The sequence below is a fragment of the Tachyglossus aculeatus genome, chromosome 9 (genome assembly GCF_015852505.1).
Source record: "Tachyglossus aculeatus isolate mTacAcu1 chromosome 9, mTacAcu1.pri, whole genome shotgun sequence".
Taxonomy (NCBI): Eukaryota; Metazoa; Chordata; class Mammalia; order Monotremata; family Tachyglossidae; genus Tachyglossus; species Tachyglossus aculeatus.
This window is the reverse complement of record NC_052074.1, coordinates 38839591-38852158: the sequence shown is the minus strand read 5'-3', so window position 1 is coordinate 38852158 and position 12568 is coordinate 38839591. Positions and strand designations below refer to the sequence as shown.

At 45.5% G+C, this 12568-nt stretch overlaps 1 protein-coding gene across 1 annotated transcript in view; it reads right to left on the bottom strand.

Annotated features, from left to right (window-relative positions):
- Nucleotides 1–12568, bottom strand: part of ARHGAP15 (Rho GTPase activating protein 15) — a 413180-nt gene that overhangs the window by 198766 nt on the left and 201846 nt on the right. The window contains exon 6 of the mRNA XM_038751348.1: nt 471–569. Within this exon, the coding sequence (XP_038607276.1) occupies nt 471–569 (99 nt within the window). The remainder of the gene's footprint in view (nt 1–470; nt 570–12568) is intronic.

Below are 12568 nucleotides of genomic sequence, written 5' to 3'. Positions count from 1 at the left end.
AGGGAGGAGGAGGAAGGCAGTGGTTTGGAGAGGCCTAATTTGCAGAGAAAAATCACCGAACACACCCAGCTTTCCAAGAGAGGAGCCACAGCAATCAATCAAGCTGGGACTCTTACCTTAGAATCGGTAATATGAAAATGCACAAGAGGCTTAAATACATTAATATTTTCATTCAAGATGGTATATCGTAAGGAGGCACAAAGGGAAAATGTAAAACTTCATAGTTATGGAGCGCTTTTGTGCTCTTTTACAGCCTCCAGTAAAACAAGGCCCTTCTTATTCCGGGGAAGTGAAAGCACGGTCCTCGCACAAGAGAGGAGTGGTAAAGCACTAGGTTCTGCCATCCCGTTTGCTGGGCCGATTCTTCCCAGAGGACCCTCCTCAAATGCGGCCAGTGTCGTTGCCCAAACGGTGTGATTTAAATGACGACATTGTAATTAATGAATGTAACAGCCAAAACACGTACGTACCAATTTGTCAATTGCATTTTTGATGGCATGGAACCAATCCGATATGATGAAGTCGATATCTGACTGAAGGAGGAACTCGTTCCCTGACACCGTGGTGATCTGTGGGGAAGAATGGACAAGTAAGAAAACCACTGGCGAAGGAGGCAGGGGAGGGGTGTTTGAAATTTTAAACACAAAAAAATGAACGCTCTGCAACACTCTTTCATCTCCTGAAACGCTTTTTCGTGTTCCCTTAATTGTCTCTCAGAGAGCTGGGATGATGGGACATGGTGAATCTCATGATTTCTCTCTGTAAACTGACCTCTTGTGTCATAACAAATACGGTATTGTCTCTGTAATATCATTATTATCTCCATAACTCCCTCCATCCCCCCACCTCATCCCAGCAGTAGAAGCGAGGACCACCGGGATGTTTGGAGTTAACACAGACAGTAAATGCTAAGTCACGACACTGTGAAAAAATGCACGCGGTTGTGTCAGAATTAATTCTGAATTTCCTGTTTCTTTTTGGTGTTTTTATTTTATTTTCTCCAACCGAATTTTATTCTTTACGTTTGATTTCTTTTTATGGATGACTCTAAAACCTAGGAGGACTCTAAAAGATATATTATGTACCACCAGGGTTCCCCAGGTCAGTCAGTTGAATAGCGATGGACAATTTCTAATTTCAAAACCATAAAGGTCTACAGAAATATAATAGAAAGCTAAATTACCAGAAAAATGAGTGTATTAAAAGAAAAGTTCATTTACATTTTTGACCCAAGGAGGGAATATTTCTCAAACAAACATTCATTCTGTGGACATTCAGTTCTGCTATATGGCTGGCCATATGCAGTGTGTAAAGTCTCAAAGACTGCCCTGAATATGATGGCTTAATAAGTGTTCCTCGAATCACACCATCAGACTGAACTGTTCAGATCCTAAGTAGTATGGGCTTTAAGCTCATCATGGGCAGGGAATGTGTCTATCGTTATACTGAATTCTCCCAAGCACTTAGAACCGTGCCGTACACCCAGTAAGCACTCAAAAAATATGACTGAATGACTGACTGAATTAATGAATGAAGTGTAAATTCTAAGATAATAATAATAATGATGATGATGGCGTTTATAAAGCACTTACTATGTGCAAAGCACTATTCTAAGCACTGGGGAGGTTATAAGGTGATCCGGTTGTCCCACGGGGGGCTCACAGTCTTCATCCCCATTTTACAGATGAGGAAACTGAGGCATAGAGAAGTTAAGTGACTTGCCCAAAGTCACACAGCTGACAATTGGCGGAGCCGGGATGTGAACCTATAACCTCTGACTCCCAAGCCTGGGCTCTTTCCACTGAGTCACGCCGCACCCCTGTTCTGTCTTCCTTGACTACTGGCCCCAGAGCTGTGAGACTTTGGGGGTTTGAGGGTGAACTTTTCCAAGTGTGTCTGCTGGTATCATTTCTGCTTCCTAGTTTTCTTTGCTCTGAGTTGGTGTCTGAGATTGGGAGGGTAGACTGGAACACAAGAAGACATCTTTTACCTGTGATTGACAAGAAGGGTGTCATCAAACAATCTATCTATGGTATTAATTGAGCGCTTACTGTGTGCAGAGCACTGTACCAAGTGCTTGGGAGAGTCCAGTACAAAAGAGTTGGTATATGTGTTCCCTGTCCACACTGAGCTTACCGTCTAGAGGGAAAGTTGGCCGACGGGAAGCTCACACCCCTCAGAAGAGGCTTGTTAGATTTTGCTCTGGGGGCAAAGCACCCCTGAACATCCACAATCTCTCCTACTTCTCAGGGCCATACTGATCCAGGGAGAAAGAGGAGGCAGGAAGAATTCAATCCCCCAGATGGGATCTATCCAGAACCAGAGTTCAACCTTCTTGGTTATTTTGAACAAGAGGATCTTTAATTCTCTACTGTAAGCTCCCTCTAGACTCTAAGCTCCTAGTGGACAAGGAATGCTGCACTCTGTTTGTACTGGACTCTCCCAAGGGCTTAGTACAGTGCACTACACATAGTGCGTGTTCAATAAATTACACTGATTGATTTACTGATTGACTCCAAAGGGCCCGCTGCTCTGTATCTCATCCACAGGAAGATAAAGATGTCTCCATCGCAATTCTTCTCAGAATTTCCCTCTATTCAATAAAGTTCCAAATATCCAAACCCAAAGAGTAGACTCAGAATTGAAATACAAACAGGAAACACTCTTCTCCTAGTAAGCACCCCCAAAACAACAGGGTTTACTAATAAGCCAGGTCATCAATCAATCAATCATTTGGGAAGCAGTAGGGCCTTGTAGAAAGAATTTAGGCCTGGGAGTCAGATCTGTGTTCTAATCCAAGCCATTCCATATTCTAAACCCAGCCCCTCCACTGATCTGCTGTATGATCTTGGGCAGGTCACTTAACCACTCTGAGCCTCAGTTCCCTCTCTGATAAATCAGGTGAGAGCCAGATTCCCTCCCTCTTAGACTGTGAGCCCCCAATGACACAGGAATTATGCCTGACCCGATTAATCATATCAACCTCAGCGCTGGGCACGGTGCTTCATACATAGCACCAACTTGATCAATACTATTTATTGCTGCCGTTAGAATGAGATTTATGGTAGAGAGATTTGGCATGAGTCAGTTTCTGGTTCTGACAACGCAAGCTTTTCTCCAAAACAGCCGTTTCTGCCTCGCTTTAGCAAGGGTGCTACACAAAATACTGAGAAGAGGCATCAAGGTCAATAGGGCCAAAAGCAAGATGTATTCAAGTCTTCCTTTGCCTGACCACTTTCTTGTAAGTGATCATATATAACCGGTGATCTCTGACTACATCTGAAAACAAAAATCAGAGACCCGAGCTGGTGCGATTCGTTGAAAACATCCTTTTCGCTAAGGAACAGTTCAGGTCCACACTCTCCTCCTCTTTCATACTAATCAGGCTAACAAGACAGTTTCAAGAAGACTGCTACTGCTCTCTACAGTTTAAATGCATCCACTTCCTAATTACACTCGGTAATTGACTTGCTTCTGCTCTATTCCTGTTGTTCACAGGAAAGTCGTTCCAAAGACTCCGGCTGGTAAATCCCATTTAAGGTGCAGGTTTCTCCCCAACTTTTCGATATCGCCGCTCTCGGGGTTCGGATCAGAGGTCTCGGAGAGGGTCTTGCCGAGCCGAGTCTGCCCTTTGAGCGATTGAACTCCCGGCCCCCATGGGAGAAGACGCTGGGAAAGTGGCTCGCTGTGACAGGACATTGGGATTAAACAATTTATGATCACAATCCTAAATGATGCATGACAAATAACAGGAGAAAATGGTTTGGGAGTCGGAGGGGGGCAGGTTGGAGAGGAGCGGTAGTGTAAACTGGGTGGCTGCTCCTGGAGTGTCCGTTGCTGTGATGAACTTGGAATCTGCAGTGGAGACGGTTGAGGGGGACAGTTGCATTCATTCATTCATTCAATCGTATTTATTGAGCGCTTGCTGTGTGCAGAGCACTCTACTAAGCGCTTCGAAAGTACAAGTTGGCAACATATAGAGATGGTCCCTACCCAACAATGGGCTCACAGTCTAGAAGGGGGAGGCAGACAACAAAACAAAGCATGTAGAAACAACACAGGAGCCTGTCCCAGTCTTAGCTCTCTTTTCTCCACCAGATTTTATTCTGGACCTTGGGCTCATTAGAGATTCAATCAATAGAATCTATCGAGCACTTTAGGTGTGCAGAGAACTACACTGCATCCTTGGGAGAGTCCAATAGAGTATTTAAACATGATCTCTGCCCTCAAGAAGCTTACACTCTTGAAATGCCTCCCTACCACTCACCCCTACCTCTGAAAGGATTTATGCTGAAAACCCCATAGTCCTAGTTAAGTGGACTGACTTACCCTTCACTCACCAAATGGTTTTTCGGAAGTACCCTCTGGATGGGGGCAGGGATTACGTCTACCAATTCTGCTGCACTGTACTCTCACAGGCGCTTAGTATAGTGCCCTGCACCATGTAAATGCTCAATAAATACCACTGATTTATTGATGTTTTAAAAATGATATTTGTTAAGCACTTACTATGTGCCAGTACTGGGGTAGATATTCATTCATTCAATCGTATTTATTGAGTGCTTACTGTGTGCACAGCACTGTACTAAGTGCTTGAAAGGCAACAAATAGAGACAATCTCTATCCAACAATGGGCTCGCAGCCTAGAGATACAAAGTAATAACGTTGTATGTCCCACATGGGGCTCACAGTCTGAATCCCCATTTTACTGCTGAGGTAACTAAGGTCCAGAGAAGTGAAGTGAGTTGCCCAAATTCATCCAGCATACAGGTGGAGGAGACAGGACGAGAACGCAGGTCCTATGCCTCTCAGGCCACTGCTCTATCCATTCGGCCCTGCTGCTTCTCTAGGTCTGGACACAGTCCCTGTCTCAGATGGGGCTCACAGTCTTATTCCTCTTTTTACAGATGAGGTAACTGAGGCACAGAGAAGAGAGTGACTTGTCCAAGGTCGCACAGAGACAAGTGGCAGAACTGGGATTAGTCCCCCTTCTAGACTGTGAGCCCACTGTTGGGTAGGGACCATCTCTATATGTTGCCAACTTGTACTTCCCAAGAGCTTAGCACAGTGCTCTGCACACAGTAAGCGCTCAATAAATATGATTGAATGAATGAATGAATGAATGAATGAATGAACCCAGCTCCCCTGACTCCCAAGTTCACGGTGTTTCCAATAGAGCACACTGCTTCTCAGGGTAGATTGCTGTCCTGGTGCTTGGGAAAATATAATGGAGGTAAAGGATGTGGTCCCTGCCCTCAAGGAGCTTATAGACTAATGGGAGAGACAGGTATGACTTCTTTATAAACTGAGGAAGCTGAAACAAAAGCAAGTAATTCAGCTTTATCTCTCATCTCAAAGATTTCTGCACATTTTCTTCCCTCAGCATGCTCAATGCTTTGGCACTAAAGGGGAAATGACCCAAGAGCTCTTATGGAGTGGTTTAGTGGCCCGGGCCCTAGTCTCAGCTCTGCCACTAGCCCGCGGGGTGACCTCCGACACTTCAACCTCTCTGGGTCTCAGTTATCTCATCTGGAAAATGGGGATAAGATTCCTGCCCTCCCCACCTCTTTGACTGTGAAGCCCAGAAGGGGTGACCACTGTGCCCATTCTGATCCCTTTGCCTAGTGGCAAGGACATGGGCTTGGGAGTCAGAGGTTGTGGGTTCTAATCCCGGCTCCACCACTTGTCTGCTGTGTGACTTGGGAAAATAACTTCTCTGTGCCTCAGTTACTTCATCGGCAAAATGGGGATTAAAACTGTGAGCCCCATGTGGGACAGGGATTGTCTCCAACCTGATTATCTTGTAACAACTGCAGTGTTTAGAGCAGTGCTTGTCATCCAGTAAACCCTTAGTAAGTATCATAATTATTGTTATTATTATTCCACAGTGCTAGGTGCACGGTAAGTGTTTTGAAAAAATTTGGAGAGAAGGGCAGAGGGAGGCAGGGTTAGCCCGGAGAACATTTGTTATCCCCACACACTCTTGGAAACACAGAACTGGTGTCAGGGAAACTCCAGTTCTTCTAACTTTTTTTCCTTTGTAGCCTCCAGCCTTCAGGAGAGGGGCTCCAAAGTAATATTGGTATTTGTTAAGCTCTTACTATGTGTCAAGCGCTGTTCTAAGCGCTGGGATAGATACAAGGTAATCAGGTTGTCCCACATGGGGCTCACAGTCTTAATCCCCGTTTTACAGATGAGGTAACTGAGGCCCAGAGAAGTTAAGTGGCTTGCCCAAGGTCACACAGCAGACAAGTGGGGGAGCCGGGATTAGAACCCATGACCTCTGACTCCAAAGCCCGGGCTCTTGCCACTAAGCCATGCTGCTCCACCTTTCCTGCTCAGATGTCTGTCTTCCCCCAAAGATGGCCTTCAGGTCTCCCCAGCTCTACAAGATCTCCCCTGGGTGAGGATGAAGTTTCCAGCATCTGCGGTTGAGGAGATGGGGAGGGAAGGATGGTGTAGCCCCTCTCTGATGGATTTTCCTCCCAAGGCCCAATTTGAAGTGGGCCGGTAACGTATCTCGGGCTTCCATCGTGCCATCCCATGTGCTTACTACAGCTCACTGCTCCTAAGGGACACTCAAAAAATACCACTACTAACAGGTCTTCTAGACTGTGAGCCCGCTTTTGGGTAGGGACCGTCTCTATATGTTGCCAACTTGTACTTCCCAAGCTCTTAGTACAGTGCTCTGCACACAGTAAGTGCTCAATAAATACGAATGAATGAATGAAAGGTCCTTCTTGGTTGATAGGTAGGTTGTGCGTTTCCTGGAGAACATTGCTGCCTTTCAGTCTTAGCCCATAGCTCTCTCCCCCTCCCTTTCTTTCTCTCTCCCTCCCTCCTCCCCTTGAGGAAATCTCATCTCCCAACTTGACAGTTGGATAGTCCAGCAGCGCACTGAAGTCCACATAAGGAATTGCTTTTTTGGCTTAGACCACTTGTCCTCATTCCAACTCCTTCCAAGTTGTGCCTGCCAGAAGAGAACAAGTCAAAGCCCCGCTAAGCACGGGATCAATAATTAACACATCTCCTCAAAGAGGCCTAGTGTCTTTTTCGCCCTTTCATCACCAGTCAAGAATTCAGGAGGACCTCGTCCTACGGAAGACACAGACTCAAAGCTACATCAGAGGGATATCAAAGTCTCCTAGAATCATCAGTGATCTGGCCCTGGCAAAAATCAGTCGTATTTATTGAGCACTTCCTGTGTGCAGAGTACTTTCCTAAACGTTTGGGAAAATATAACAGAGTTAGTCGAAATGTTCCCTGCCTATGTGGAGCTTACAGTCTAGAGCTTAGAGACCAGTCTCCCACACTAGCTTTTCCTCCCAACAGTACAGTGGACCCTATGAATGCTCCTCATTAGAAGAAACTGGGGGGCTGCTTCAGAGGATCAATAAAAGAAGATGGTCTCTTGGGCAAACAAGATTGGGGTGGAGATAGGGATGGGAAAGATCAAAATGCTGAGAAGATCAAAAATTGGTCCTTCTTTTTCATATCCTCTCTTCTTCCTCCTTTTATTATTCTTCAAAGACCACTGGGAGAGAGCATTTGGTGAATATGGGGAGCCCAATTTTGTACCAATTTTAGATTTTTGAAGCTGGTATGGGATGATAATAATACTAATAATAATAATAATAATAATAATAATAATGGCATTTGTTAAGAACTTACTATGTGCAAAGCACTGTTCTAAGCGCTGGGGGGATATAAAGTGATCAGGTTGTCCCACATCGGGCTCACAATCTTAATCCCCATTTTACAGATGAGGCAACTGAGGCTCAGAGAAGTGAAGTGAGTTGCCCAAGATCACACAGCAGACATGTGGCAGAGCCGGGATTCGAACCCATGACCTCTGACTCCCAAGCCTGGACTCTTTCCACTGAGCCACGCTGGATCCGACTTCCTTATAATTATGAGAGCTGGACCAACTATTGCAGACTCTTTCTGTTCCTTAGAGCCATTTCACCTGCATCACCTTCCAATCACCATCCACACGAAAAGGCAGGGGGAGGTCACTGACGTGGAGATCCGGGAACACAATTCCCCATGGTATAATAATAATAATCATGCTTACATCTTAAGCGCTTTCTGCCAAGCACATTTCTAAGAACTAAGGTGGATACAAGTTAATGAGGTTGGACACAGTCCCTGTCCCACAGCGGGCTCAGAGTCTTAATCCCTATTTTGCAGATGACGGAACTGAGGCCCAGAGAAGTAAGGTGACCTGTCCAAGGTCACACAGCAGACAAGTGGCCGGAATTGGAAAACAGAACCTTCTGACTCCCGGTCCCATGCTCTATCCAGTAGGCCACACTGCTGCTTCCCAGTGTGTTTTTTGGGAAGGGCACGCGAGGGCTGTGGGGGTCAGCAGGGTGTCCAAACTGTATGGTGAACTCCAAGGGATCAAGGCAAGCGAGGATTGCAGGCTTAACATTTTTAAAGAGGCAAGGAAGCAGAGTCTCAAATCGTTCAGCCGAGCGACTTGCTGCTCGGAGACCATGGGAGTAGACTAACCAGTTTGGCGGGCAGCCATCGGGAGAGGGGTTTCTCTCCCTGAGCAAAGGCTTGGGGAAGATCAGAATTCCAAGAAGACGCCTCAGAAAATACAGAAGGGACCCGTGTGGGGCAAATGTAGCAACTCGGCAAGGATCCATCTTTCTAACTGCACAGTGGGAATGGACAATCAGTCATGCATCTGTCTTTCCAGTCACATCTGTAGGCAGAGATAGGATTTCACCTTCGTAGCATAGTTGTTGAAAATGGGTGAGCGTTTGTGTGTGTGTGTTTTATTGCACTAGTGCCTATTCGACCTCCATTAGACTGAAATTTGTTTCAAGGGAGAGAAGATTGTGTCTCCTACATTTCTGTGCAACTCCCACCAGAGCCTAATAGATGGTGGTAATAACCAAAATAACAATCATAATGAAAATTAAACACATACTATTTGTCAAGTGCCATACTCAACACTGGGGAGGGCCCAGGATAATCAGATCGGACAACTCCTTTTCACACATGAAGCTCCCAGCCTCAGAGATGGGGAACAGCAGGGTTTCCTCTAGACCGAGAGCTCCCTGTTGGCAGGGAACTTGTCTACCAATTCCGTTATATTGTATCCTCCCAAGAGCTTAATAGGGTGCTCTGCCCCAGGAGCAGGAGCAATCAATAAAGGGAATTTCTTGGGCACTTACCGGGTTCACAGCACTGTACTAAGAACTTGGGAGAGTACAATACAACTGAGCTGGCTTTAGAGCTTGGGTCTTCTGACTACCAGTCACAAGAGCTCTCCACTAGGCCTTGCTTCTCCCCTAAAGTGAAACTCAGAGCTTCTGTAACTTTTCTCCATTCAATCCCACAGAGCAGCAACCCTTGCTCTTCCAAACATGGGACCCCCCACCCCTGTTTCCTCAACCTCCACAACCCCATCACTACCCAAACTGCCCCCATCCCCTCCTCCCTCTGACTTTAGGAGCCCTTGAGCGACCAAAGCAAAAGATTAACTCACAGGGTAGACCCTAAAACTATATCATAATAGCATTTGGAGACCATTTTGGCTTCTCCGAAGTGTTTTCAGATCCTGATCATATCCTACCTTCATAGCGTTCACGTGAGGAAGGGAGTGTCAGGTTGTCCAACTTTATCCCCATTTTAAGAAAACTGAGTCTCAGAGAAGCGGCAAGGCAGATCCAAGATCCCACAGGACTGGGTCAAGAAACCAGATCTCCTGAGCTTAAATTTGTCTTCCCCCTAAGTCACCCCACCTCTAAAGCCCAAAGAAGTCCCTTTAAAAAATAGCAACTTTTCAAATGTCCAAAAATCTCTGCAAAGGGGTCTGAACACCCTAGGCTGATGAATGAGGAATCTAATTCAAATTAATTTTGGGTACAGTTTGTACTCTGGGGTTGAATTATATTTGTTGAAATTGTGTTTGAGTTAAATTAAACAAAAAGGAAGAATCCTGTCAAAAGAGAAAACCGCTTGTTGGAAGCTGAGTCCAATTTAATTCTTTGAGCTATTTGAGTTTGGCCCTGGTTTCATCGACTAGGTAACATAATATGCATGTATATACTTTGTTTTATCACAGCGAGTCCGGTCCAACAGTCGAGAAATGAAGAGGGCGGGTGGAATCGTATTAAATTGCAATGATTTCACCTTGTCTCCTCTATCCGCCCCCTCGTCACAGCCGTCAGAATGAAGGTTGTGTCACGCTTAGCCTAGTCGTTAAATGGCTCAGGCGCTCAAAAGCGTTCGTGACCACCAAAGAGATGACATTATCAGTCCCGATGTCCATCTCAAATTGCCGTCTGGCTTGACCAGTTCCTCACATTCCCACTGTGAGACCAGACAAAGTTCTAATGGAAAAGCTGGGGTGGGGGCGGGAAGATCGGATGGAAGGAAGAGGGTCTTGCTGCATCGTTAAAACAGTTCGTGAGAAAAGATCTGCGTCGTGTTCCCCTTGTTGCTGTATCTGCCGCTTTGGCAGCTAGCTTATTGAAATGCACGCGGAAACCCCGTCTGTCAGAAAAGTTTTGAAAAGTTGTTGACTTTGGAAGGTGGCTGATCGTGGGCTCGGCTAGCAAACAATGAGAGCGGTCTTCAAGAGTAGTATGGTGGGGAATGAGACGCTGGGGGATCTGATCTTGTTTTAATTGGCACGCACGAACACTTTTCTGGGCTGTCGAGAAGATCTAGCTAATATGCGTGGAGGGTGTTAGATTCTCAGCTTCGTGGACTGGTGGGGCTCCCTTTATTTAAGTAATTTCAGTGATAGGCGGCCAAAACTTTGTGAGACAGGAAGAAAAAAATGTTTTATACTTTCCTGGGGAATATTCATTTTCAGCCAGGAAAAAAGTCCTCCACATCGAAAGGTGTTGAACCATATGCTGTGATTAGCGTACTCCCTTTGGCTCTGGGAGATGCTGTGGACGGACCGATCGATTGATCGGTGGCTAACGGATCGGCAGCCGATCGCGACCCCCATGTCCGCAGCTGCCCTGGAGGTCTGAGATGGGGCTGGCCCGGCCCCTTCTCTCCTCCGGACCCACCCTGTATAGGGTCTCCAAATACCCTGTTTGGGAAAAGCGAGCCCCCGCATCGTGGTTTAGCAGATGCGTGGCCCAGGGACAAGAGCACGGGTTGGGAGACAGAAGTCATGAGTTCTAAATCCCAGCTCCCCCATTTGTCTGCTGGGTGACCTTGAGCAAATCGCTTAATTTATCTGTGCCTCAGTTACCTCATCTGTAAAGTGGGGATTAAGACTGTGGGCCCCATGTGGGACAACCTGATTACCTTGTATCTACCCCAGCGCTTAGAACAATGCTAGGCACATAGTAAGCACTTAATAAATACCATAATAATTATTATTAAAGGGAATTCACTTGGGAAGATAGCAGGGGCTTGCTGTATTACAAGGAGATTGTACCTTTGAGATTAAAACTTTGGAATTAAGACTGTGAGCCCCATGTGAGACAGGGACTGTGCCCATTGTGATTAGCTTGTATCTACCCCAGCACGTAGAACGGCGTTTGACACGTAGTAAGCACTTAACAAATACCGTTATTATTATTACCGAGGTCAGATAGTTTTAATTGGGAGTTTTTCCCAACCTAATCCAGTGTTTCTAGTAAAATCCACCAGGCCCTATCACCTCATGATGGGCCGGAGAGGTAAAATAGGTTAAAAGGTTTTCAATTTATCAGGCCCTCCCTACCAGGTTCAATCAATTTATTTATCTATTTATTCATTTATTTGTGTATTCATTCATTCGTTTATGCATTTATGTATGTATTTATTTATGGTATTTTTTAATCAACCTAATCAAATTGACAGACTCAAAGGTTTCCAAGGGCTAGAACTTAGCCAGTGACCTATTCCTATAAATGTTGGTCTCCCCCTTTGGCTGTAAACTTGTTTTGGGCAGGGAATGTGTCTGCTAATTCTGTTGTACCCTCCCAAGTGCTTCGAACAGTGCTCTGCACATAGTAAGTGCTCAATAAATACCAATGATTTATTGATTAACTCTCCAACCCTTACTTTTCTTACATTTAAGAATGATATTTGTTAAGCGGTTACTATCTGCCAAGCATGGAAATAAGCACTGGGGTAGTTACGAGATAAGTGGGATGGACACCGCAGTCCCTGCCCCATGTGGGACTCCCAGTCCAATGGAAAGGTGGAACAGAAACTGAGGCACAGGGAAGTAAAATAAATTGCCTGAGGTCACAGAGCAGACAACTGGCAGAGCCAGGATAATTAACATTATTATTATGAATAACAATAGTGATAATAATAATAATAATTTTGGAACTTGTTAAATGCTCATTATGTGCCAAACACTGTGATAAATACGAGTCAATCACGCTGGACACAGTCCCTGTCCCGCATGGGGCTCACAATCTTAAACCCCATTTTACAGGTGAGGTAACTGAGGCCCAGAGAAGTGAAGTGACTTGTCCAAGGTCCTACAGCAGTCATATGGTGGAGCCGGGATTAGGACCTGTGGAGGAGCAGGAATCAGTGATAAAGATGCTGAGTAGTCCAAGGCTCACACATCATCACATTTTCATCAAGG